The sequence below is a fragment of the Alosa sapidissima genome, chromosome 15, assembly GCF_018492685.1.
Source record: "Alosa sapidissima isolate fAloSap1 chromosome 15, fAloSap1.pri, whole genome shotgun sequence".
Taxonomy (NCBI): domain Eukaryota; kingdom Metazoa; phylum Chordata; class Actinopteri; order Clupeiformes; family Clupeidae; genus Alosa; species Alosa sapidissima.
In genome coordinates, this window is record NC_055971.1 from 25,057,953 (window position 1) to 25,082,629 (window position 24,677).

The following is a 24,677-nucleotide window of genomic DNA, read 5'->3' on the forward strand; positions in this document are numbered from 1 at the left end:
TGTGTGTGTGTTTAATTTGATTATCCAAAATTATGAATTTAACTTTATTAAACATTCATGCCTATTCAACAGTGAACAACTAGTAATTGTATGCCTGCAGATAAAATCTACTCTAGCCTGCCTGACTCTCACAGGTAACTACATCATGAAAGAAACACTCAGGCAGGTGTATCTATATAAAAGTTGCTTCTGTTTTGTGTCTCAGCAGTGCTGACAGATGGGGACTGCTATGCTAGGGATGCAGAGGGTGCACGAGTCACCCTATCACATGTTAGTTTACCATTAAAATGGCTTTTTTTCTCAGTGGGTGACCTAGATTTTCACATAGGCGAGGCCTTTTTAGGAGAATGAGGTGGAGGTTTGTTCATCTAAAGGCATGCAGGCTCTAGCCAGGAGGGCTTTATGACCCTGAAAACAGTTGAAAACACATCACGCCCCTCAAGACCATCAATACACACACACACATCAATTGTGTCAATAATCCCTCCCCATGTTTCTGTGGTCTTATTGTACTTGTGGTTGTATCCAGGTTTCTGTTTTACATAACTAGTATTTTAGTCATGTTTTAGTTCTTCAGACAAGTCACACTGACCAACAAACTACAACTAAACCGAACAACTAAAACGAAATAACTAATTAAGCCACACACCTCTAGTTATATGAATCCAATTCCAAATACCAAAGTTCTGAGGGTGTGGTGATGGAATCGTCATGTGATAGCACACAGATACCAGCTGCATCTCATTGGTCTTTGGAAGTGAAGCCTGTGAAGTTTCACTGAGACAAAGTTTGTTGGCGATGTACGCCTGTGGTTCCTGGAAGAGCCATTATGTGGACATGGTCTTCACTGAAAGATATTGTTTCTGCTGGACAGTTACACTTGCTGGCAGAAAATGTTGTGTGTGTGAATGTACAGTATGTGTGTGTGAATGTATGTGTGTGGGAGTGGGGGATGGGGGGGGGGGGTTGAGTGGGGGTGTTTGTTGTTGTTTGTTTTCTTCACCAGATGCTCGTTCTCACCTCCTCCCCCGGGTAGTGAGCGGCTTTCAGGAATCCAGTCGGGCTGGAACGCTGCTCCTCCTCCCTTGGTCCATCCCTGCGTCGGCCGGTCTAACCGGTGTGTTCTTCCTGTATCTCGCTCAGAACCGTCGCCCCACTCCGCACTGGCAGCAGCAAATCTCTGCGTCTCTCTCTCTCTCTTTTACTCTTTCTGTCTGTGAGCCCCATCTTGACCCCACCACCGTCGCCGCGCCTCCACCATGGGCCGCCTCGCCAAGGAGATCTCCGGGCAGGTGCTGTGCTTCATCGGCTTCGTGGGCGTCTGCCTGACCACGGGACTGCCCATGTGGCGCGTCACCTCCTTCATCGGCGCCAACATCGTGACGGGCCAGGTGGTCTGGGACGGCCTATGGATGCGCTGCGTGATGCAGGCCACGGGCCAGATGCAGTGCAGCATCCAAGACTCCATCATGCGGCTGACGCAGGACCTGCAGGCCGCGCGCGCCCTGGTCATCATCGCCGTCATCATCTCCTTCGTGGGCCTGATGCTCACCTTCATCGGCGGCCGCTGCTCCAGCTGCCTGAAGAACGAGTCCAGTATGTCCAAGGTGGTCATCACCGGCGGCGTGCTCTGCATCGTGGCGGGCGCCGTCTGCCTGATCCCCGTCACCTGGTCGGCCTCCTTCACCATCCAGGACTTCCAGAGTGTGCTGACCACCGAGACCCAGAAGCGGGAGATCGGGTCATCCATCTACATTGGGTGGGGTTCCGCGGGGTTCCTTATCCTGGGGGGCGCTCTGCTGAGCAGCTCCTGCCCCAAGAACGAGATCAACTACCCCCCACAGCCCATGTACCCCTACAGGCAGCCGGGCGTCTACGGCCCTGGCACGTACATGGCGCCCTCCAAGACCTATGCGCCCAGCATGACGTACGCTGGTACAGGGTCGTACATGCCCAACAAGCCCTATGCCGCACCACCTTACGCGGCACCCAGGCAGTATCTCTAATAACGTGGACTACATGAAGATGACAGGACTTGGGGTCCGTGGGGTTTGCTGATCATTTATGGATCAGCGAGTTTTTGAGCTGCACTGGAGAGCCTTTCTGAGAGAGTGTTTACTATTTACTCTTTCTGAAGTGTGTTGTTTGTGTATCTGCTGAGTAGTCTTAGCATGTTGGCATTGTGTAGAGAAACAAAATGGTGTGTTAAAATGGCGTAGCAAAACCTCAAATGTTGTGATGTTGTCAGGTTTATGAAAGGTATCCACTGTCATACAAACAAGTTTGCACGAATTTATACTCCTGTTGAAGTGACATTTTCATGACAAATGTAAATAGAAAACTGTAAAAAGAAATGCTGAATTGCTCTTGATGTTCATGTCTGAAGTGTGATCTGTATTATTATGAAAATACTTTGACAATAAATCATATTTTATAATATCGTTATGGTCCATGTATATGTGTCAAAAAAAATACAGATAATATTAATAATAATATTATTACTAACATAATATTGAGTTGCAATTAAGTGAGTGACATAGTGTCAACTTTTATATTTCAGAATCAGAATTAAAAAACTTTATTCGCCAAATATCGCTTGACATTTCATTGAGGTCATTAAAAATCCACAAATTATCTTTAGTAGTTTATCTAAATGAGCACTAGTTATAGGGTCATCCCATGATGAATCTACAACAAAGTGACAAAACAAAGGTAGAATAACAGGATATGACCCACATCACAGTTGTAGTAATGTTGAAATCTTGGAACGCTGATGCAAAGAAATGGCAATGACAAGAATATGTGACTACATCATGATGATGTAAAGACAAAGGAACTGAAAGTAATCTATGAGATAAATTGTCTAGATACCAAAGATGTGCAGAACAGTGACCTCGCAAAAACTAGAACAACTGTGGAGCAATTTCCTGTGCTGGCGCTCGTCTTTGCCACCTGACCAGCCTGCCAGACAGGCTCTCTCGGTTGAACTCTGGCCAGAACTCACCTTACCTATTTGACTTCAAATGCCACCTCACAGATGCACATTTCGGCCGAAACTGGTCCTGGCATTGACGTGACGAAGCTCTGAGGAATCTGGTCCAGCTGGAAGTCCCCCCCCCCCACAGTTTCCCTCCATCACCTAGTTTCAGTTGAGATTTGAAAGCTGATGGCTCCACCCATCCACCCGTGCGTGCACACCCTATATCTCTGCAGTGACATCCTTCCTTCTTCAGTCAGTAACCGTCGCTCCAACCACATCTACTGCTCCCGCCAAGATAGACAGAGAAACAGAGAAACAGTGAAGATGGTGTCCCAGTGCAGGCAGATGTTGGGCTTCTCCCTCTGCATTATAGGGTTCCTCGGCAGCATCGTCATTTGCGCATTGCCCCAGTGGAGGGTGAGCGCGTTCATCGGCGCCAACATCGTGACGGCGCAGACCTTCTGGGAGGGCCTGTGGATGAACTGCGTGATGCAGAGCACGGGTCAGATGCAGTGCAAGATCTACGACTCCATGCTGGCCCTGCCGCAGGACCTGCAGGCCGCCCGCGCCCTGGTGGTCGTCGCCATCATCATCTGCGTCTTCGGCATCCTCCTGGCCATCTCTGGGGGCAAGTGCACCAACTTCGTGGAGGATGAGGCGTCCAAGGCCAAGGTGGCGCTGGCCAGTGGAGTGGTCTTCCTCATCGCCGGTGTCATGGTGCTCATCCCCGTGTGCTGGGCGGCCAACACCGTCATCCAGGACTTCTACAACCCCCTGGTGACCAGCGCCCAGAGGAGGGAGCTGGGCGCCAGCCTCTACATCGGCTGGGGTACTGCGGTCTTGCTCCTGCTGGGAGGGGGTCTGATCTGCAGCAACTGCCCGCCCAAGGATGATAACGACTACCCAGTGAAATACTCCCAGGCCCGGTCATCCGCCACCAGCCGAGCCTACGTGTGAGGAATGATGACCGAAGGGTCAAGGCCTAGGAGACATTAATAACCTGGTTCCTTTTGTTCAGAGAATCTTTGCCAGTGTACACAGAGGTACTCGTGAGAGTGAAGGGAGAATTACCCTGGACTTTGATGAAAACAAGACAACAGAAGTGCCAAAGCTATTATTTCCACTAGTTAAAATTGCCTCTAAGACTAAGGAAGTGCAAAGGTGTGGTATATATTTTAATCTTTTCTTGCCTGACTTCCTGCTTGGCAAACTGAGGATCTAATCTGAGATCTAATTTGTTGATTGATATATTGGAGCTGATTTGAAAATCAGAATTACACTTGCGGGTAGAAAATGCTGTGTGTGTGTGAATGTACAGTATGTGTGTGGGAGTGGGGGATGGGGGGAGGAGCGCCCTGGTCATCATCGCCGTCATCATCTCCTTCGTGGGCATGATGCTCACCTTCATCATGACGTACGCTGGCACAGGGTCGTACATGCCCAACAAGCCCAATGCCGCACCACCTTACGCGGCACCCAGGCAGTATCTCTAACAACGTGGACTACATGAAGATGACAGGACTTGTCCGTGGGGTTTGCTGATTATTTATGGATCAGCGAGTTTTTGAGCTGCACTGGAGAGTGTTTACTATTTACTCTTTCTGAAGTGTGTTGTTTGTGTATCTGCTGAGTAGTCTTAGCATGTTGGCATTGTGTAGAGAAACAAAATGGTGTGTTAAAATGGCGTAGCAAAACCTCAAATGTTGTGATGTTGTCAGGTTTATGAAAGGTATCCACTGTCATACAAACAAGTTTGCACGAATTTATACTCCTGTTGAAGTGACATTTTCATGACAAATGTAAATAGAAAACTGTAAAAAGAATGCTGAATTGCTCTTGATGTTCATGTATGAAGTGTGATCTGTATTATTATGAAAATTATTTGACAATAAATCATATTTTATAATATCATCATGGTCCATGTATATTTGTCAAAAACAATACAAAGAAAAAAGAAATTCACTAACATAATATTGAGTTGCAATTAAGTGAGTGACAAATATACAGAGTCAAATATAGTGTCAAGTATATTTCAGAATCAGAATTAAAAAACTTTATTCGCCAAATGTCGCTTGACATTTCATTGAGGTCATTAAAAATTCACAAATTATCTTTAGGAGTTTATCTAAATGAGCACTAGTTATAGGTTCATTCCATGATGAATCTACAACAAAGTGACAAAACAAAGGTAGAACTAGATGTACCGCAGAGCGGTACAAAATATGACCGCCGCCCAGTCCAGCACATTTTTTCCACAAAAATAAATCACGCTGAAAGGACTATATGATTCTAACTGTCTCACTAAATTGCATTATCCACACTCAATTCTCACTGATATCTGCTAGACAACAAGTACCAAAACATGATTAGTTCATAGATTTCACATGTAAAATTCATTTTATACAACCCCACCTCCATCTTGCCTGTTCATAATTCTGAGAAATTCTTGAATTGTGTGCATGTTTGCATGTACATGTTTATGTTATGTGTGTGTGTGTGTGTGTGTGTGCGTGCTTGTGTGTGTGCCTGCGTATGTGCCTGTGCATGCAAGCGTACATATGTCTACTGTGTGAGTAAGTGTCATACGTATGATTACTGTGAATGTATGTGTGTGTGTGTGTGTGTGTGTATCTGTTTGTGCACATGTGTGCACATGAAATGGGTTAACATGACCCCTGGAGGCAAACATACGGAAAAAAATCGTCATCCTAGTCCCTACAGTTCTCAAGATATTCACAGAGAACTGTGTCTGCCCTACCCTCCTTTCGGGGGGTCCAGTCCAGCGGGGGGGCAACAGATCAAAACAAAAAATGACGGTTCCATGCTATCCATGTGGGGTTACATGTCCACCAAGATTCGTGTACCCCGGTCTTTCAGTGTCCCGGGAATCCTTGTTGGTGTACGTCACTAAATGTACACATACATTATTTTATTGTAAGGCCCCCCATGAACGAAAGTACACAAAACTTGGCATGCATTCTGAGGGTGTCATAATGATCCTACACTTTTAATTTCGTGCAGTTTTGACCTTGTCAGCCAGAGATATTGTGATGAAAACACCTAATTTTTTGCTTTTTAATTTTTAACTAGGTGGCGCTATACATGAAATAAGTGGTAATGGGATGGGTTGACATGCCCCCTTAAGACCAACATACATAAAAAAGGTGGACCTCCTAGGCCCTACGGTTCTCGAGATATTCACAGAAAACTGTCTCAGGCCACCTACAGGCCAGTTGGTGTATAGTAACATAAATTCATTTATTGTGTGGCCCCCCATGAACGGAATTCCACAAAACTTGGCGTGCATACAGAGGGTGTCATAATGATCCTACACTTCCAATTTCGTGCAGTTTTGACTATGTTAGGTCACAGATACCTGCGATTACAACACCTCATTTTTACTTTTTTGTGTTTAACTAGGTGGCGCTATACATGAAATGAGTGGTTATGGAATGAGTTGACATGGCCCTTTGAGATCAACATACAAAAAAAAAAAGTCCTCCTAAACCGTACGGTTCTCGAGATATTCACAGAAAACTGTGTCTACCCTACCCTCCTTTCGGGGTGTCCAGTCCAGCGGGGGGGCTACAGATCAAAACGAAAAACGATGGTTCCATGCTATCCATGTGGGGTTACATGCCCACCAAGTTTCGTGTGCCCCGGTCTTTCAGTGTCCCGGGAATCATTGACGGAAATTTGGGCATGCGAAAAATAAAAATAAATAAATAAATAAATAAAAAAAATAACAGGATATGACCCACATCACAGTTGTAGTAATGTTGAAATCTTGGAACGCTGATGCAAAGAAATGGCAATATATGACTACATCATGATGATGTAAAGACAAAGGAACTGAAAGTAATCTATGAGATAAATTGTCTAGATACCAAAGATGTCCAACCTCGCAAAAATAGGAACAACTGTGGAGCAATTTCCTGTGCTGACGCTCGTCTTTGCTACCTGACCAACCAGACAGGCTCTCTCGGTTAAACTCTGGCCAGAACTCACCTTACCTATTTGACTTCAAATGCCACCTCACAGAAGCGCATTTCGGCCGAAACTGGTCCTGGCATTGACGTGACGAAGCTCTGAGGAATCTGGTCCAGCTGGAAGTCCCCACCCCCTTCCTTCCTCCCCACCCCCCAGTTTCCCTCCATCACCTAGTTTTAGTTGAGATTTGAAAGCCGATAGCTCCACCCATCCACCCGGGCGTGCACACCCTATATCTCTGCGGTGACATCCTTCCATCTTCAGTCAGTAACCGTCACTCCAACCACATCTACTGTTCCCGCCAAGATAGACAGAGAAACAGAGAAACAGTGAAGATGGTGTCCCAGTGCAGGCAGATGTTGGGCTTCTCCCTCTGCATTATAGGGTTCCTCGGCAGCATCGTCATTTGCGCATTGCCCCAGTGGAGGGTGAGCGCGTTCATCGGCGCCAACATCGTGACGGCGCAGGACTTCTGGGAGGGCCTGTGGATGAACTGCGTGATGCAGAGCACGGGTCAGATGCAGTGCAAGATCTACGACTCCCTACTGGCCCTGCCGCAGGACCTGCAGGCCGCCCGCGCCCTGGTGGTCGTCGCCATCATCATCTGCGTCTTCGGCATCCTCCTGGCCATCTCTGGGGGCAAGTGCACCAACTTCGTGGAGGATGAGGCGTCCAAGGCCAAGGTGGCGCTGGCCAGTGGAGTGGTCTTCCTCATCGCCGGTGTCATGGTGCTCATCCCCGTGTGCTGGTCGGCCAACACCGTCATCCAGGACTTCTACAACCCCCTGGTGACCAGCGCCCAGAGGAGGGAGCTGGGCGCCAGCCTCTACATCGGCTGGGGTTCTGCGGCCTTGCTCCTGCTGGGAGGGGGTCTGATCTGCAGCAACTGCCCGCCCAAGGATGATAACGACTACCCAGTGAAATACTCCCAGGCCCGCTCCACCGCCACCAGCCGAGCCTACGTGTGAGGAATGATGACCGAAGGGTCAAGGCCTAGGAGACATTAATAACCTGGTTCCTTTAGTTCAGAGAAGCTTTGCCAGTGTGCACAGAGGTACTCGTGAGAGTGAAGGGAGAATTAACCTGGATGAAAACAAGACAACAGAAGTGCCAAAGCTATTATTTCCACTAGTTAAAATTGCCTCTAGGACTAAGGAAATGCAAAGGTGTGGTATATATCTTAATCTTTTCTTGCCTGACTTCCTGCTTGGCAGACTGAGGATCTAATCTGAGATTTAATTTGTTGATTGATATATTGGAGCTGATTTGAGATTAGAATGTCTGAAGTCAAGAATACTATATGAAGGATACATACTGTAAATATGTTTAATTAATGCAGGAAAAATGTCTTTATTATGTCACTATTATTTTGTGCCGTTAAACTGTGAATTAAGTCAGTCATGTAAACAGATGTATATGTTTATGGTGACATTATTTAATTTTTTTTCCTTCTCATATTGTTTATGTGTGCAAATTCAGTCTAAAGAATCTTGTGGTTTTCTGACTGCGTGTCAATGTTGAAATAAAAAGAAAATCTCTGCAGTTAAACTGGGATGTGTTTGTGCAGTTTTATGGACTTTTATGGATAGGTTAGTAAGCCCTCTGAGAATGTAACTCTAGTTGGGTTTTTTTCCCCCAAACCTTTCCTTCCACTTGCTATTCCAGTTTCAGGTTGCTCAAAGCTGATTGTTTAGTGATTACCAGTACAGAAATGAAATCTGTTGAAACCACTTCACCGTTTGCATAACAAGGTGTGGTGGACAAGGGCAGGGGGAGGGGGGTGTGGTCACTGGGCATGAGTGAAACCTGTACATCTATCTCGGTGAAACAGCCAGTGAAAGGTAAAAAAAACTCAGTAATGGAGGCTACCAGGTGTATTCTGAAAAGTGTTCATTTAAAACTCCTTCAGGTGCTGCTGTGCCATGACACTATACATGTGTTTTTTACAAAACCATCAGCAGTAACAGACTACTGTATGCTCTTCCCAGACAGGTACTCATTGATGCCCCCACATACACACTGCTGACATACTTTTATGTAAACATTACAGCATGCTTCAGTGAACCTAAAGCGAAACCCAAAGGTAGTAAAACCATTGACGCTATTGTTATCATGGGGGAATTTGTAGGTCTCATTACATGCTCTTTCACTTCCATTATTATAGTTTGAGGCATTTCGTACTGTGTTCCGTGAGGTGACTGCGTCGGAACGTTGCTCGACAGGTCAGACCGTGCCACGTGGCCCTGCGGCACACCGGGCTGCCTACAGACAGACGCAATTTTGGTGCACTGGAGGTCATGGGCTCCGAGCTGTGACTTGTCCTGTGTGCGCCTCTCGTCACAAGCACAAATGGACAGTCCCCATCTGTCAGCCCTGCTGAGACACAAAACAAAAGCAACTTTTGGTAACACTTTATTTTAAGGGGTCCTTGGTCCAGTGTATCTACATAATGAAGTACAGTGTAACAACCTATGTAACAGTATGTAATATCACATACTTATATTGTCCATACATAATGTATTTTTGTGTACCTACAGATCATTAGTACACTCCAGAGTTATGCTTTATTGTTAGGGTGTCAAGAGTCCCAAACTTCACCCCGTCCGTCCCCAAAGAGAGAAGCCACTTTGGCAAAGTATTGTAACAAGTACTTCTTATTACACATGTACTAATGGTCTGTAGGTACACAAAAATGAATTATGTATGGGCAATACAAGTGTGTGATATTACATATTGTTACATTATGTAGATACACTGGAACAAGGACACCTTAAAATAAAGTATTACCCAACTTTTATATAGTCCGTCACATCTCCCTGAGTGTTTCTTTCATGTGGAAGCTATCTGTGACTGTCAGGCAGGCTAGAGTAGACTTCATCTGCAGGCATACAATTACTAATTGCTCACTGTTGAATGAACATGAAAGATTAAAAAAGTTACATTTGTCATTTTGGATAAGAAATTTGAACACATGCACAATGATTGAATGCATTTTTAGTGCCTCCCGTGTGTGAGACATTGTGACCTAATTTGTCACCGTGTGTGAGACATCGTGACCTAATTTGTAAACATGTACAGGTACCTTGTGGTTTGGCACTTTGAGTCGGAAATATCTGACCATCTGACCATCTGAACGTGTTTCCTGTGCTAATGGAAACCTAAAGACCACAGACTGCCAGCACCTGCGGTTTAAAAGCTCTCCTGACTGAGAAATCTGTAACATGAGATACATCTCCAGGGGGCATAGATCCACTGCAGCCTTTGTGTGAAGCTACAAAGGAACCTGTAAGGCGGGTATAATTTTGTTTGGCTCCAAATACTTGCCAACACATACACATACACACATTCCCACAGACACACACACACACACACACACAAAGACACATACACACCTCCCTCTTCCAAACCCATATAAATACCTCACCTCAGGGCCCGCATGATTTCTTAGCCAGGGAGAGAGTTCTCCGAGTGGAGTGTCTATAAGGTTCCACGATCATTGTCGTCATGGCGTCTGCAGGTCTGCAGATCCTGGGCATCGCCCTGGCCTTGTTGGGCTGGGTCGGGGTCATCCTAGTGTGCGCCCTGCCCATGTGGCGCGTGACGGCGTTCATCGGCAACAACATCATCACCTCACAGACAATATGGGAGGGCATCTGGATGAACTGCGTCCACCAGAGCACGGGCCAGATGCAGTGCAAGGTCTACGACTCCCTGCTGGCGCTGACCTCTGACCTCCAGGCTGCCCGCGCCCTCGTCGTCGTCTCCATCGTGGTGGGCATCGTTGGGCTTCTCATGTCCTTCGCCGGGGGAAAGTGCACCAACTTCATCGCGGACGAGGCGGGCAAGGCGCGGGCGGGCATCGCGGCCGGCGTGGTGCTGATGGTCAGCGGCATCCTCTGTCTCGTGCCCGTCTCCTGGACTGCCAGCACGATCATCCGCGACTTCTACAACCCCCTGCTGAACGACGCCCAGCGTCGGGAACTCGGGGGTGCGCTGTACGTGGGCTGGGGGGCGGGGCTCCTCCTGGTGCTCGGCGGGGCGCTCCTGTGCACCTCCTGCCCCCCCAGAGATGTCAAAGGTCTCGCCACGTCACTCAGGTACTTCCCTGTGAAGACCCCCAAACCGTCCAGCCAGTCGGATTCAGTGCCCAGCCACAAACCTCCAACGCCACGCTCCCTCACGCCAACCAAGACCTACATCTGAGACTGCAGGAGCACCTTTGGAGTGCCCGATAGGTGCCGTGTGCCACGCCGCCACCATGGCATCACTGATGCACTCAGGGAACCTGCGTCATCTCTGCAATGCTGTTACTGTTTCTGTCTGTGGACTCTACTCTGAAGCAGCATGGCATGGCTTAGCACATGTGTAACTGACTGTAGCCTTTCATGCCATAGAGTTTAGTGAAGGAGAAGGTGAAATGAAGGCTGTACATATGTGTGATTGATTATTACTATTCTTCTGCTGAGCACTTTCCTCCTCTCTGACAACAAATCTCTGATGTTTGTAAATAGATTTCTAATCTTTTGAAGACAGATGAAGGAAAAGGTCAAATGAAGGCTGAGTTTCTGTGACTGTATAATTCAGTTTGTAAATGTGTTTTTATAGACCCTTTCAATCTGTTCCTAGAAGAGTGTCTTGTCCCTTTGAAAAGTACAAGAAACACTTTCATTTTTTTAGAAAGGCAGGACTAAATTGCACTGAAACTTAACACTGAAATGAATTAGAGTGATATTGTTCTGATAGTTGTTTGATTATTTCAGCTTAGCTTGCTGAAGTTTGATTGTATCAACAGTTTGTTACCCAACATAAGACATTTTACCATATTTTTATATATATTTAGAAACAAGTGGTGTCTGATGATCAACCAATTGCTGTGTAATTGTGAGTAAACAGAGCTGAAAGAGGTCTGTGTGTGAAAGCAAAACTCTGTTCTCACAGTCGGAAAGACAGGCTCAAGTTACCAGGCTTTCACCTGCAGCCACTCCCCCGCAGCATTCTGGTTTCACCAGGAAACTAAAGAATAACATCCCGAGAGCCAACCCTAGGCCCTGATAAATACCCTGCATTGTTTAAACATGGCATTCGTGAACCTTTAAAACAACAGTCTTGGTTTTCAAAAAATGCTTTGTGGGTCAACTCTGGCCCAGTAGATGCCCAGGTCCAGCATTGTCTGTGCTATCTAGACAAGATCTCTTTGGTTCTTTATGACCGTACTTAAGACAACTAAAAGCCTGATATGTGTGGTAGTAATGTGGTTTGGCATGTTAGGGAGGGGAAGACATTAGGTCTTTTGTGTGATGCAGTTTTGTTTTTGCAAATTGTGTTCTGTCTGTAACAACTGCAACATTATTAACTGTGTTTACAACGAAAGTATAATACATTTTGTACTTTCATATATACCAGAGTGTTTCTTTCATGTTGAAGTTGCCTGTCAAATTATTTGGACAAATTTCATGTTTTCATAATGATTCATGAATTGTCAGGTGTTTTTTTAAAAGCATTGTCAATGTTTTTGTTTTCATTTGAACCTGTGTATGGTTCTTGATATTCCAAGTATGTGGTTTAGTGTGAAACCAGGGTAAATGGCTTCATTATATGGCTTCATTCTCCAATGCCATGGGGCTCTTGTTGTAGGAGGTTTACCACTTACTCTGAGTAAACCATGTACTTGGAAAAGCCAGGGGAAAACATGATAAAATACTGCCATGCATATCCTCCTTTTCTATGATATGTTGTACTGCCCCCTTGTGGTGAAATACTATTTATGCATGGCTGCCTATGAGTGAAATTGGAATAGGCTACTCCCTGATTTGTGACTGTTTAAGAGTTCTGGTATCCCTGTCTAAGAATTAAATTGACCTTTTCAAGTGTACTATACCTTTAACCAAATTTGAAAAAAAAAAAGCTCACCACACCTTCTAAAGTGGACTTGCTTTGTAGGATTAGCGTAATACTGAGAGTGGTCAATATGTTTAATTTGCATAAAACACTGTCATGCTTTTTATAAACTATGAGGTTAATATACTGGAAATAACTGTACTGAGCTGAAAAGCCAGTATGTGATATATGTATGTAATCTCCTTCTCTTTTCTGTCTCTGATCTGCAGGCCTTGGGTGAAGCGGCAGCCATGGCTCTCCAGGTGCTGGGCATAACCCTGGCAATGCTGGGTCTGGCGGGCACCATCCTGATCTGCGCGCTGCCCATGTGGAAGGTCACGGCCTTCATCGGCACCAACATCGTGGTGGCGCAGGTCTTCTGGGAGGGCCTGTGGCTCAACTGCGTGTACGAGCGCACGGGTCAGATGCAGTGCAAGCTCTACGACGCCCTGCTGGACCTGGACCCGGACCTGCAGGCAGCGCGCGGGCTCGTTGTCGTCGCCATGGCGCTGGCCTGCCTGGGCTTCGTCGTCTTCCTGGTGGGCGCGGAGTGCACCAACTGCCTGAGCCACCCGCGGGCCAAGGCGCGCATCGTGGTGGCGTCCGGCGTGATCTTCGTGCTGGCGGGCCTCACCGTGGTGGCGCCCGTGTCCTGGACGGCCCATTCCATCATCCAGGACTTCCACAACCCCATTGTGCACGAGGCGCTGAAGCGCGAGATGGGGGCGGCCATCTACGTAGGCTGGGTGACCGCAGGTCTCCTGGTGGTTGGGGGAGGGGTGCTCTGCACCAGCTGCCCGCGCGAGAGCCCAAGTTACGCCACCCGCTACACCCAAGCCAGGCCAGGCACCCACTGTAGCTACGCCATCAAGAACTACGTGTGACTCGGACTCTGCAGCACAAATTGAATCATAACTGCTCAACTCAGTTAGTGGTCCAGTTGTAGGGTAATGGTTCTTCAAGGGATGCTCAGACAGCAGATTAGACTTACTCATATGGCAGACTTGATGCAGGTTTTACTCAACGGGATCTACATAAAAGTGACATGACACTGTCATTAACACGACACTGTCATGATACATGAACCCTAACCCCTAACCCTAACCTCTAAACCCAACCCTAATCCTAACCCTAACTCTAACCCCAACTTGTCATGACAAAAACCGAATGACACTTAATAACAGAAGTGTTATGTCATAAACGTTTATGACTTATTTGTAATGTTTATGAGACTTTCATGACAGTGTCATGTCACTCTTATGTAGATACTGTCAAGTAAAGTGTAACCGATGCCTGTTACACATGGCGAAACCATGGAGCTGAGACAGACAGCTGCTTAAAAGTATTTGTATTTTTTTGTTGTTGAGAATGCTTCTTTTGTTACTTATAACTGTCACTTTTCAACCGTCTTCAGTTATTCGCACATTAACTATTTAAAATAAGCATATTCAAGAATGAAACAAAGGCCAGCTGTCCTCAGACATTCCTTCTTATGATAAGTAAGTCTATATGCCTAGTGAAATGTCCTTTGATCAAGCTACAGGAAAAGTTGACCTAGACGTTCTAGGCTTATGCCACCGTAGATATTCTTCATCTTCTGACCTTTAAGCTTGTGAGCATTTAATAAAGACTTTTCTATCAAGTTGTTTTTCTATGTGCAAAAAGCACATTAAATAAAGTGTTGGGCTCTGTGCCAAACGGCAACAACGGTCTTCGTCCAAATAACTTGTGTGATATCACTTTAAACCAGTGTTTCTCAAAGTGTGGGGCCCACTAGTGGGGAATAGAGATATCACAGGTGGGGCATGAAGAACAGGAGGAAATGTGTGCCCATCTTTATCAATGCCTTTCTTATTTGACAAGGAAGATCGAACATTTAAAACAACAAAGCAGCAAGGCACACATAGAAGTCATGGACCTCTGAAGTTCGACTACAAAATGGAGCCAAAGCTGCCATCTTTGCCCATATAAGGAGATCCGGGTGTTAACTGAAGCCAAAATACCTATGGCAAGTTGCACTGCAAGTTAGCTCTGGGGTAGTGTCTCGTCTTAACGTACCAAAGATCACAGTATCCACTAGAAGGCAGGGTTCAAAAGTGTGTTGGGCAAAACTTCTGCTTTTCCGATTTATTCATCCCTGCAAGAGTTTAACAGGTTCGATAATTAATAATCCCATAGTCTATATCTCAAGATACCAAATCTCCTCATAGGGGCAAAGATGGCTATAGATCAGTGTTTCTCAAACTTTTTCAGACCATGGACCACTTAATCAATGAAAAAAAAGTCTTCATTCGCCCTGTAATGAGTCAGTTAACCATATACCGACTTACGAAGATGATTAATTAACACGAAAACATTGCCTGCTGTCCCTTTAAAGTGCCGTAGTGTTATGGACTGAACCTCAATCCGCAACATAATTGGGGGCTCGTCCGGGATTTGATCCCGTTCAGTCCGTAACATAATACGTAGTTTATATAGGCAGTGTTGCAGAACTGTTTGGATTTACATAAAAGTTGGTTCAATTCGCCCTGTAATGAGTCATTCAACCATATACCGACTTACGAAGATGATTAATTGACACGAAAACATTGCCTGCTGTCCCTTTAAAGTGGCGTGGTGTTACGGACTGAACCTCAATCCGCAACATAATTGGGGGCTCGTCCGGGATTTGAACCCGTTCAGTCCGTAACATAATACGTAGTTTATATAGGCAGTGTTGCAGAACTGTTTGGATTTACATAAAAGTTGGTTAAAAATTGCAAACAAGTCATCTATATTATATTTTACCACGTCTGCTCGCGGACAACTTGGGATTGCTTGCGGACCAGATGGGGCTTGAAAATTCCCCACCTCCAAAATGGGAAACACTTTAAAGGGAAACTTGGCAGGATTTCCCCCTCTGCTGGAGAAATGTGCATTATACCATTTCAAACTGTGGGAAAAGGTAACGATAAAGCACGTGGATTTGTTTACAAGCTAGTGAGCGGTTAACATACGTCTGGTAGAACTATGTGGATGTTACAAGGTAAGAAACACGTTTTAAAACTAGTTTCTTGTTTCTGACTTCTCTTTCCGGGACGATAGTTTCAATGTTGCAGGGTTGGTTTTCCGCCTGGGGACGCTAGGCGCAGCGGGGAAAGTCACCATTTTCACCAGAACAGATCATTTAACCATCCAAATGATTTCTAAACGACTAAGTGACATAATTGTTTGACTGGCAGAGTGGGAGAGTGTGTGGGGGGGGGGGGGGTTATTTTGAAACCATGGTGGAACAAACATCAGGAAACTCTCTCTTGCCAGTCTATGCCAGTGTTTGCCCCACACCTATGCAAGGAATCCGGGCGAACAAGTTGTGCTAAAGTGACAGTTGAAGCTTCGGCTGCTTTGTAGTTTTAATTCATCGACCATCAGCATGGATGACAAGTTGAGTCTTGCTGGCCTTGGGTTGGGCTTCACGGGCTGGATCTGTGCTGTGCTGACATGCTTCCTCTCCACGTGGACGGTGAGCGGCTCTGTTAACAACAACACGGACTGTGGACAGAGCTTGGAGTATGAGTCTGACTCAAGTGCTAATTTTAAGGACTAGTGACTTGACTCAGACTTGCATACAAATGACAGACTCAGACTTGTGTATTCGGACTCGGATTTTCTTTCTGTCTTTTTTTCATCACTATTACTGCCAGCTTTTCTCTAAATATCCCTGTGAAAAAAGCGAGGATCTAGCATGTAACCCTGCATAGCATTTACACTGACTGCCGCCTACATATATCCCAGCACGCATTAGGCGACTCTGACCAGCAGCTTTCCAAATTTTATAACGCTACCGTCTGCTGATATCTACGGGACCCAGGAGCTGTCATTGCAAGATAATTTTGTATATCGAGAGAATGTGCGCTCATTTTAGTAATTGTTAGCTCATTTTACTGCGTTGTGTGCACAATTTAGTATATTGTGTGCTCATTTTACTAAATAGTAGTCACATTTTACTAAATAGTGCGCTCATTTTACTAAATTGTGCTCTCAATTTAGTAAATTGTGCACACATTTTACTATATTGTGCGTTTCATTTTTAAAAAATGAAATGAAAGCATCATTTAGTAAAATGAGTGCACTATTTAGTAAAATGTGCGCACGATTTAGTAAAATGTGCGTACGATTTAGTATATTGTGCTCACAGTTTGTTAAAATGTCATTTTGACGTCACACAGGTCGGGAACTGCGACTGTAAATAAGCTTTAACACTCCAACATCCACAGACACACACCTGAAGAGTTGTGCTTAGAATTAGCTGGCATTTTTACATGAGATAGGCCTATAGCTGGAATAAATATGTGGTTTCTGTGAATTCTCTTTATGAACTTTATGAATTCTCTTCATTTTAGTCTGTTCTTAAACCATAATGTTAATTCACCTGTGAATAAATGATTAAATACCAGCTGGGGGTTTACATGCTGTACATATAACTGTGAAATAAACTGTGAAATAAATCCCACCAATAGGTGGAAGAACACAAGTAATTATGCTTACTGCTTCTTTACCGTAATTATGACAGCCGCGCAGCGAAGCGGCGGTCATATAGGTTTAGTCAGATTTTTTTTTTTCTTTTTTTTTCCGCATGCCCAAATTTCCGTCAAGGATTCTCGGGACACTGAAAGACCGGGGTACACGAAACTTGGTGGGCATGTAGCCCCACATGGATAGCATGGAACCATTGTTTTTCGTTTTCATCTGTAGTGCCCCATTCCCCCCCCCGCCCCCCGCTGGACTGGACCCCCCGAAAAGGAGGGTAGGGCAGACACAGTTTTCTGTGAATATCTCAAGAACCGTAGAGTTTAGGAAGACCACCGTTTTTTTTATATGTTGATCTTAAGGGGCCATATCAACCCATTCCATAACCACTAATTTCATGTATAGTGCCACCTAGTTAATAACAAAAAAGTAAAAATGAGGTGTTGTAATTGCAGGTATCTGTGACCTAACATGGTAAAAACTGCACGAAATTGGAAGTGTAGGATCATTATGACACCTTCTGAATGCATGCCAAGTTTCATGGAATTCCGTTCATGGGGGGCCACACAATAAATTAATTTATGTTACTTTACACCAACTGGCCTGTAGGTGGCCGGAGACAGTTTTCTGTGAATATCTCGAGAACCGTAGGGCCTAGGAGGACCACCTTTTTTTTGTATGTTGGTCTAAAGGGGCCATGTCAACCCATTCCATTTCCACTTATTTCATGTATAGTGCCACCTAGTTAAAAATTAAAAAGCAAAACATTAGGTGTTTTAATCATAATATCTCTGGCTGACATGGTCAAAACTGCAAGAAATTGAAAGTGTAGGATCATTATGACACCCTTTCGTTCATGGGGGGCCATACAATAAAATAATTTATGTGTACATTTAGTGACTGTACACCAACAGAGTTTTCTGTGAATATCTTGAGAACCGTAGGGCCTAGGATGACCAATTTTTTGCGTATGTTTGCCTCCAGGGGTCATGTTAACCCATTCCATATGCACACATGTACATAAACAGATACACATGCACACACATACATTCACAGTAATCATACGTATGCACATACTCACACAGTAGACATATGTACGCATGCATGCACGTGCACACACACAGGCACATATGCACACACACAAGCACATGCACGCACACACATACACATACACACACACTCACACACACACACCGACACACACATAAGTATAAAAATGTACACGCACACATGCACACAATTCAAGAATTTCTCAGAATTATGAACAGGGGAGATGGGGGTGGGGTTGTATAAAATGTATTTTACATGTGAAATCTATGAACTAATCATGTTTTGGTACTTGTTGTCTAGCAGATACCAGTGAGAATTGAGTGTGCATAATGCAATTCAGTGAGACAGTTAGCAAGTTTGCCAAACTTGCCAACTGCAGCTTTAACAGACTCAAGAGCTGCTTGCTCTAAGATCACCGGAGCAAGTTGAATGGGGAGATATTTCTCCTTCTGCCAACCAAAATAAATGATTTGCCCTGTAATTCTCCGATGTTTCTTTTCCATAGTCATGCCTGCTCATAGAACTCATGCCTGAATTCTGAAAAACCATCTCTGAGAACCCCTCCTTCATCCTGTCCCATCTCATATTGTCTAGGAAGTAAGCCTGTTTGAGTTGTGATTCACTCGGATCTTTCACCCGTATCTTTAAATTAACCCATGAGTTGCGAGTCTCTAGTATCATTAACTCGGTTCAGTTGAGTCCTACAATTCAATCTAAAACGATAAACAGCGCCACACACAAACCTCTTGCAACATTAGCTAGCCTAGCCTACTAGTCCTAGCCCTAGCCATCGTAGCTGCCAAAAATGTAACAATTTCGTAGGCAACCACAACTCCACAAATCAACTCAAGCGACTGAGTGAGCAGGCAGTCCGAGATAACTGGTTAACTTCCCGCAGAGCCGGAAACATTGCAGACTCGTAGACCATGGGACTTGGAGCTGCTGAGTAGCAATCCGGGTTAGTCAGATCAGCCGGCCGGTTAGGCTACGTTGAGTACGAGTCAGTCGAATCAGCTGGCTACGTTTTCATGATGGATCTGTAGACGAGCGAGTAGGCTAGCTCCTCCTCAAGGTGAAAAGCAATTCCACAACAAAAGCCATTCTTTCACTTTTGAAATAACATTCAATGTTCTCCATGTAGCCTAGACATAATTAGATTTGGTGTATATTTGTAGCATATTAAAATGCAATTAGGTCGTGCAGACAGTCCGAACTGCACGCTCATGGAGCTGCTTGAGTAGGCTATCTACCCAGGTCAGTCGGATCAGCGGGGCGGGCCGGTTACGTTATGTTGTTATGAGTGCGAGTCAGCCGAATCAGCCGGCTACGTTGTCATGAGTGGATTTGTAGACGAGCGAGTAACTCCTCGTCAAGGTGAAAAGAAAATCCACAACAAAAGCCATGCTTTCACTTCTGAAATAACATGTTCTGCACGCATAGCCTACTTTAAAATGCAATTAGGTCGCGAAGACAGTCCGAAACATTGCAAGCTCTGTATGGAGCTGCTTGAGTAGCCTACCTGGGTCAGTCGGATCAGCTGAGCGGGCCGGTTACGTTAAATTGTTATGAGTGCGAGTCAGTAGCCTGGCTAGCGCCACCACTTCTCAATGAGACGTGGTCTGGGAACCAAACGTTCATTTTCTCGTATTTGAAAAAAATGCCCAGATCCGTTTATTGGGTGCCACGGATGTCTATCAAATGCGTCTGTGCATAGCTCATCATCGTCTTGCTTTCCCACCTGTTCTGTGATTGGTTCCCTATCTCAGGCGAAAATTTGCTCTATGGTCTCCAGGCTGCCTTAGCAGCGTGAATCAAATCGCGCGCAAGGCAGCATGGGAATACCCAGGCTAGCGAGTCAGCCAAATCAGCCGGCTACGTTGTCATGGATCTGTAGACAAGCGAGTAACTCCTCGTCAAGGTGAAAAGCAAATCCACAACAAAAGCCATTCTTTCACTTCTGAAATAACATAGGCCTACAATGTTCTGCACGTAGGCATAGCCTACTTTAAAATGCAATTAGGTTAGATTAGACACAGGGATGGATTACTGCACGGGCCTACCGGGCCCAGGCCCAGGGGCCCAAGGGGTCAGGGGGCCCTGAAGCCCAAGCCTTTGCATGGAATCATTGCCTCAATATCAACAAATCAGGATGTACTGTAGGCTATGAATCTGTTTGAATTTAGTATTGGCCATCCCCAAAATGCACCAGAATACAGGAAATCACATCAAACAAATTAAAACATTTCTGGGGGAGGACCTCCAAACCCCCCCTCCCACATGTACGACAATTAGTGGGGGGCCCTTAATACATCAAAAGTTCATAATCCGCCCATGATTAGACAGTCCGAAACATTGCAAGCTCTGCTTGGAGCTGCTTAAGTAGGCTAGCCTACCCGGGTCAGTCGGATAAGCTGGGCCAGTTACGTGCATTATGAGTGCGAGTCAGTCGAATCAGCCGGCTACGTTGTCATGAGTAGATCTGTAGATGAGCGAGTAGCATAGTTTCTACTCGTGTCAAGGTGATAATAAAAATAGGCCTAATGAGAATAATAGTAGTAGTAGTAGTAAAAATAATAATAATAATAATAACAATAATAATAATTTATTCACTGCAGGGCATTTCTACGTTCCTGTTTCTATGTCTACATTGAAAGTCAATTGCCTAGGCTACACTAGGTCAAGACAATAAATAAACAGTCTGGCTCAAACTGCTTTCTTTCCCGTGAGTGGGTGGAGGTTTTGATGCTATTATATTAGGCTATTTTATATTATATTATATTATATTATATTATATGATAGGCTACCTAACAGTATAGCTATTATTAATAATAATATTAGTTGCCTAGTATTAGCAGCCTATTAATATGTTATTAGAATAGATTCCTAGTAGCCTACTATTAGTATATAGTAGTGGTAATAAACATGGTAGCAGAGTAGCATTAGACCTAGGCAAACTTTTCTATTGTTAACAAAACAACAACAAATAATTAATTATTATAATATAGGCTACCCTCTCTGTCAATAAGATCAATTAATTCAAATAGGTTTCTTTAGACTTACTTGACAACATGTTTTCAGGTAGTGTCATAAAGCCCTTACCCCCTTCTCTTTTGTAATATATCTGGCTGTTTGACCCTCTGCCCTGTGGCTGCACGGAAAGCTACATGAGTCAAGTTGCCGCGGTAATGTACTTGACCGGCCCCCTTGACCCTTTACCCCAGTAACAGGCTTATCTGATTGGGAGGTAAGGGGGTAGTCCCCACCCCACACCTACTGTATTGTCCCCAACCCCCAAGTCCAAAAACACCTCAAAGAGAAGTGACAAGAAAAGTGAGAGTGATGTTAAGACAATTTGGAGGTTAATTTCAAGAAGTCTCTGAACATGAGCAGCAGAAAGATGAACAATGTGTGGATGCACTTCGACCAGGAGAGCAAAACTCTAAACGCTAAATGCAAGTACTGCAAAAACCTGGTTTCAAATCATGGAGGATCCACATCCAACATGAGAAGGCACTTAAAAATGAAGCACCACACTGCACTGCTTGAAGTAGGACTGAATTTTCTTGCGATTTAGCAATACTGACTCAAGTGACTCAAGTGACTCGTTCAACCCGGATCAGTTTAGGAATCGAGTTTGACAGGCCTACGAAGGAGCCGCTTTATTTGAATTTCAGACTGTGTATAAGCCAGACTTTCATCCCTGAAATGTGCAATAAGCTCAGAGAGTACCTGGCCACGAATGAACGACAATAATGCACCCCCCCACACACACACACATACACATACAAAAATAAAAAGTTTTTTTTTCATAGCAATGTCTCCAGTAATTGTTTTTTTCTTTTTACTTTTGTTTCGTTGCTACATTTTTAGTACATTCACTTAAAGTATTACATTGATAACTGGTTGTAGTTTTCTTTAATTCTGTAAGAATGTTTGGTTTTTGTAAAAACTTTTGTTGCAAAAAATGTAGCTGATTACTGCAGAAATTCTACTTTTTATGCCTATATAAAGCACATCAATGTTTTCCTGTTGACTTGAAAGAGTAATTTAAATGGTACATGTGTGTATGGTTTGTTAATAATAGTTGAGTTTTGATTGCAGTGTTTCATTTTGGCATAGATGTGAGTTGTTTATCTCCACACGCTATGTCTTATTTGGCTGTGTGTAGAGTTTTGACATAATAAGCCAGATTCTGCAAAAGGAAGCAATAGGCAAAAACTGTAGGCCTAATGTTAGTTTGACAAATTTCATGTTTTCATCATGATTCATTATAGGGTCATTCCATGTGAAAACAGCCAATATCGGGGTATCATGTACATGACACCGCTTTTCAGCAAAATCTGAGAGGTGTCATGTACATGGGTGGCTGAGTTGCCGTGGAATGACCCTATATGAACTGTCAGGTGCTTTTTTAAGCATTAACTGTTCTTGTTTTCATTTGAACCTGTGCTGAAAGTCTACAGCTGTTGGGTAAGCCCAGAGCAATATAAAGGTAGAGTTGCGACAATAGACCTCTCCAGAATAAGTCCCGCCTCCGTAACTTCCGTATCCATCCAACTTCCGGGCGTCGATTGTCTATGGGAAATAACATGGCGTTTCGAAATATCATACCGTTAAAACATCTGTAGGTAGCGAAGTAGAAAAAAATGGTGGGCAGATTGGCCTACACACTTCTGCCATCTAGTTTCCACTGGATTTTTTGATTGTCGGTGCCGTTTAAGTAGTTTAAGTAGTATAGTCTATAGTATACTATAGTATACTATAGTATACTATTTTCTACTTCGCAGAGTTTGACAGGTACGATCTTTCAAAACGCCATGTTATTTCCCATAGACATTTGACGACCGAAGGTTGGATGGATACGGAAGTTAGGAGGCGGGACTTATTCTGGAGAGGTCCTTGGGTGTTCAAAATTCGTTAAGGTCACGTGGTTCATGTAAACTTCAAAAAGTTCCCGGAAGTGATTGACAATGGATTAGAATGCATTAAATACTGTTCAATGAGAGACAGAGCCACAATTTTGGGTAATTGACAGACAATAAATGCATTGATATACAATATTTATAACACAGTGTAATTATTGTGTAAACTGTGTAGTTATCCTACCATTACAACAATATTAAATTAAATTCCAGACCGTAGCCTGCTAAATATCGGAAGGTGACCTTTTTTTCTCCCTTTTACGTATGTGTCACTTAATTTCTGTACAAAACCAAGACAGGAGATTCTTTAGAAAACACAATAGCACCCACCCCATAAGTGTAGCGTTTACGTTACTGTAAGGAAATTATTATCATTGTATAACCATTTGTGTAAGCAGAAATATTGTTGTGCTAAGTTCTAAGAACAGAGAGTTCAAGTTAAAATGTTGTGCTGAGTTCTAAGAACAGAGAGTACAAGTTAAGTGTGCACCCAGACAGACAGGAACTGCACCCTGTGTGTGTGTGTGGGTGGGTGAGATGCTACAATAAGTCACTATGCCTTGCTTCCTATTTTCTGTGTGCATCTGTACAATAAAAGACACAGCTTTTGGGCTGCAGAGTCAGAGACTGATGGTGTAAGGAATTCTTCCTTACATTAGCAGGCTCTCCTCTTGGTGCCAGAATTCCCTGACAGTTACCAACATTGTTAACAACAAACTCAGAGTCTGTCTCAATTGGTGTACACTGAGTACACTTTCGTGTAGTACACTATGTGCACTGTGTGCTTACTGGCGGAGTGCGCAAATTTTAACAAAATAGTATTGTCTCATATCAAACACTTCGTGCACTTCACGGAAATGACGATCGCAAACATTTTAACATAACTTTATTTGCGTCCTCAACTCGACAGTGACATGGTCATACTGTGTCAAAACATGAACCGTTTATGTTATAACTTGCTTGTACTTGCTCCGTAAATTCTGTTTTCCACTGCTGCTGCTTCAGCTTTCTCAACCGCGATTTCCACGAGTTTGAAAACGCTCCCTCCCCTTCCGCTATTTGGCCAAGATGGCGTCCGTTAAGGGCGAAAAGTGTCCAGCGTTGGAGAGGGAGTTACGGCCCACACACAGCAGCGTTCCGTCAACGCATTCCAGTGGGTGTTCCCGACGGTAGCTACGCAAATGACTTGAAGTAAAACCGTAATGTGATTGGTTGGTGCCGTCCGTAGATTAGCTTGATTGGCCGGTGCCGTCTGTCGGTGCAGCAACAGCTGAACTCCTCAACGCGAGCAGCGGGAGAAACGCGACGCGACGGACCCACAATTCAGTTCGGCAACGGATCACGTGAGC

At 44.5% G+C, this 24,677-nt stretch overlaps 3 protein-coding genes across 4 annotated transcripts; all 3 read left to right on the plus strand.

Annotated features, from left to right (window-relative positions):
• Positions 1–1,118: 1,118 nt before the first annotated feature.
• Positions 1,119–4,888, plus strand: cldnf (claudin f). 2 transcript variants are annotated; one of them, XM_042064235.1, is made up of 2 exons: positions 1,119–1,935; positions 4,403–4,888. In XM_042064235.1, exons 1-2 carry the CDS (start codon positions 1,260–1,262, stop codon positions 4,471–4,473), a joined length of 747 nt encoding a protein of 248 aa, XP_041920169.1. In that variant the 5' UTR covers positions 1,119–1,259; the 3' UTR covers positions 4,474–4,888. The 2 variants fall into 2 exon arrangements, with proteins under 2 accessions (XP_041920169.1, XP_041920170.1); XM_042064236.1 differs by having other exon boundaries at positions 1,128–1,774; positions 3,322–4,888.
• Positions 4,889–7,229: 2,341 nt separating this feature from the next.
• LOC121684261 (claudin-like protein ZF-A89) lies at positions 7,230–12,363 on the plus strand. The gene is made up of 2 exons (XM_042064250.1): positions 7,230–7,804; positions 10,488–12,363. Exons 1-2 carry the CDS (start codon positions 7,306–7,308, stop codon positions 11,171–11,173), a joined length of 1,185 nt encoding a protein of 394 aa, XP_041920184.1. The 5' UTR covers positions 7,230–7,305; the 3' UTR covers positions 11,174–12,363.
• A 735-nt stretch (positions 12,364–13,098) lies between these two features.
• cldnj (claudin j) lies at positions 13,099–13,994 on the plus strand. Its single transcript, XM_042064245.1, has one exon. The coding sequence runs from the start codon at positions 13,099–13,101 to the stop codon at positions 13,729–13,731; it is 633 nt and encodes a 210-aa protein (XP_041920179.1). The 3' UTR covers positions 13,732–13,994.
• The last annotated feature ends 10,683 nt before the right edge of the window (positions 13,995–24,677 follow it).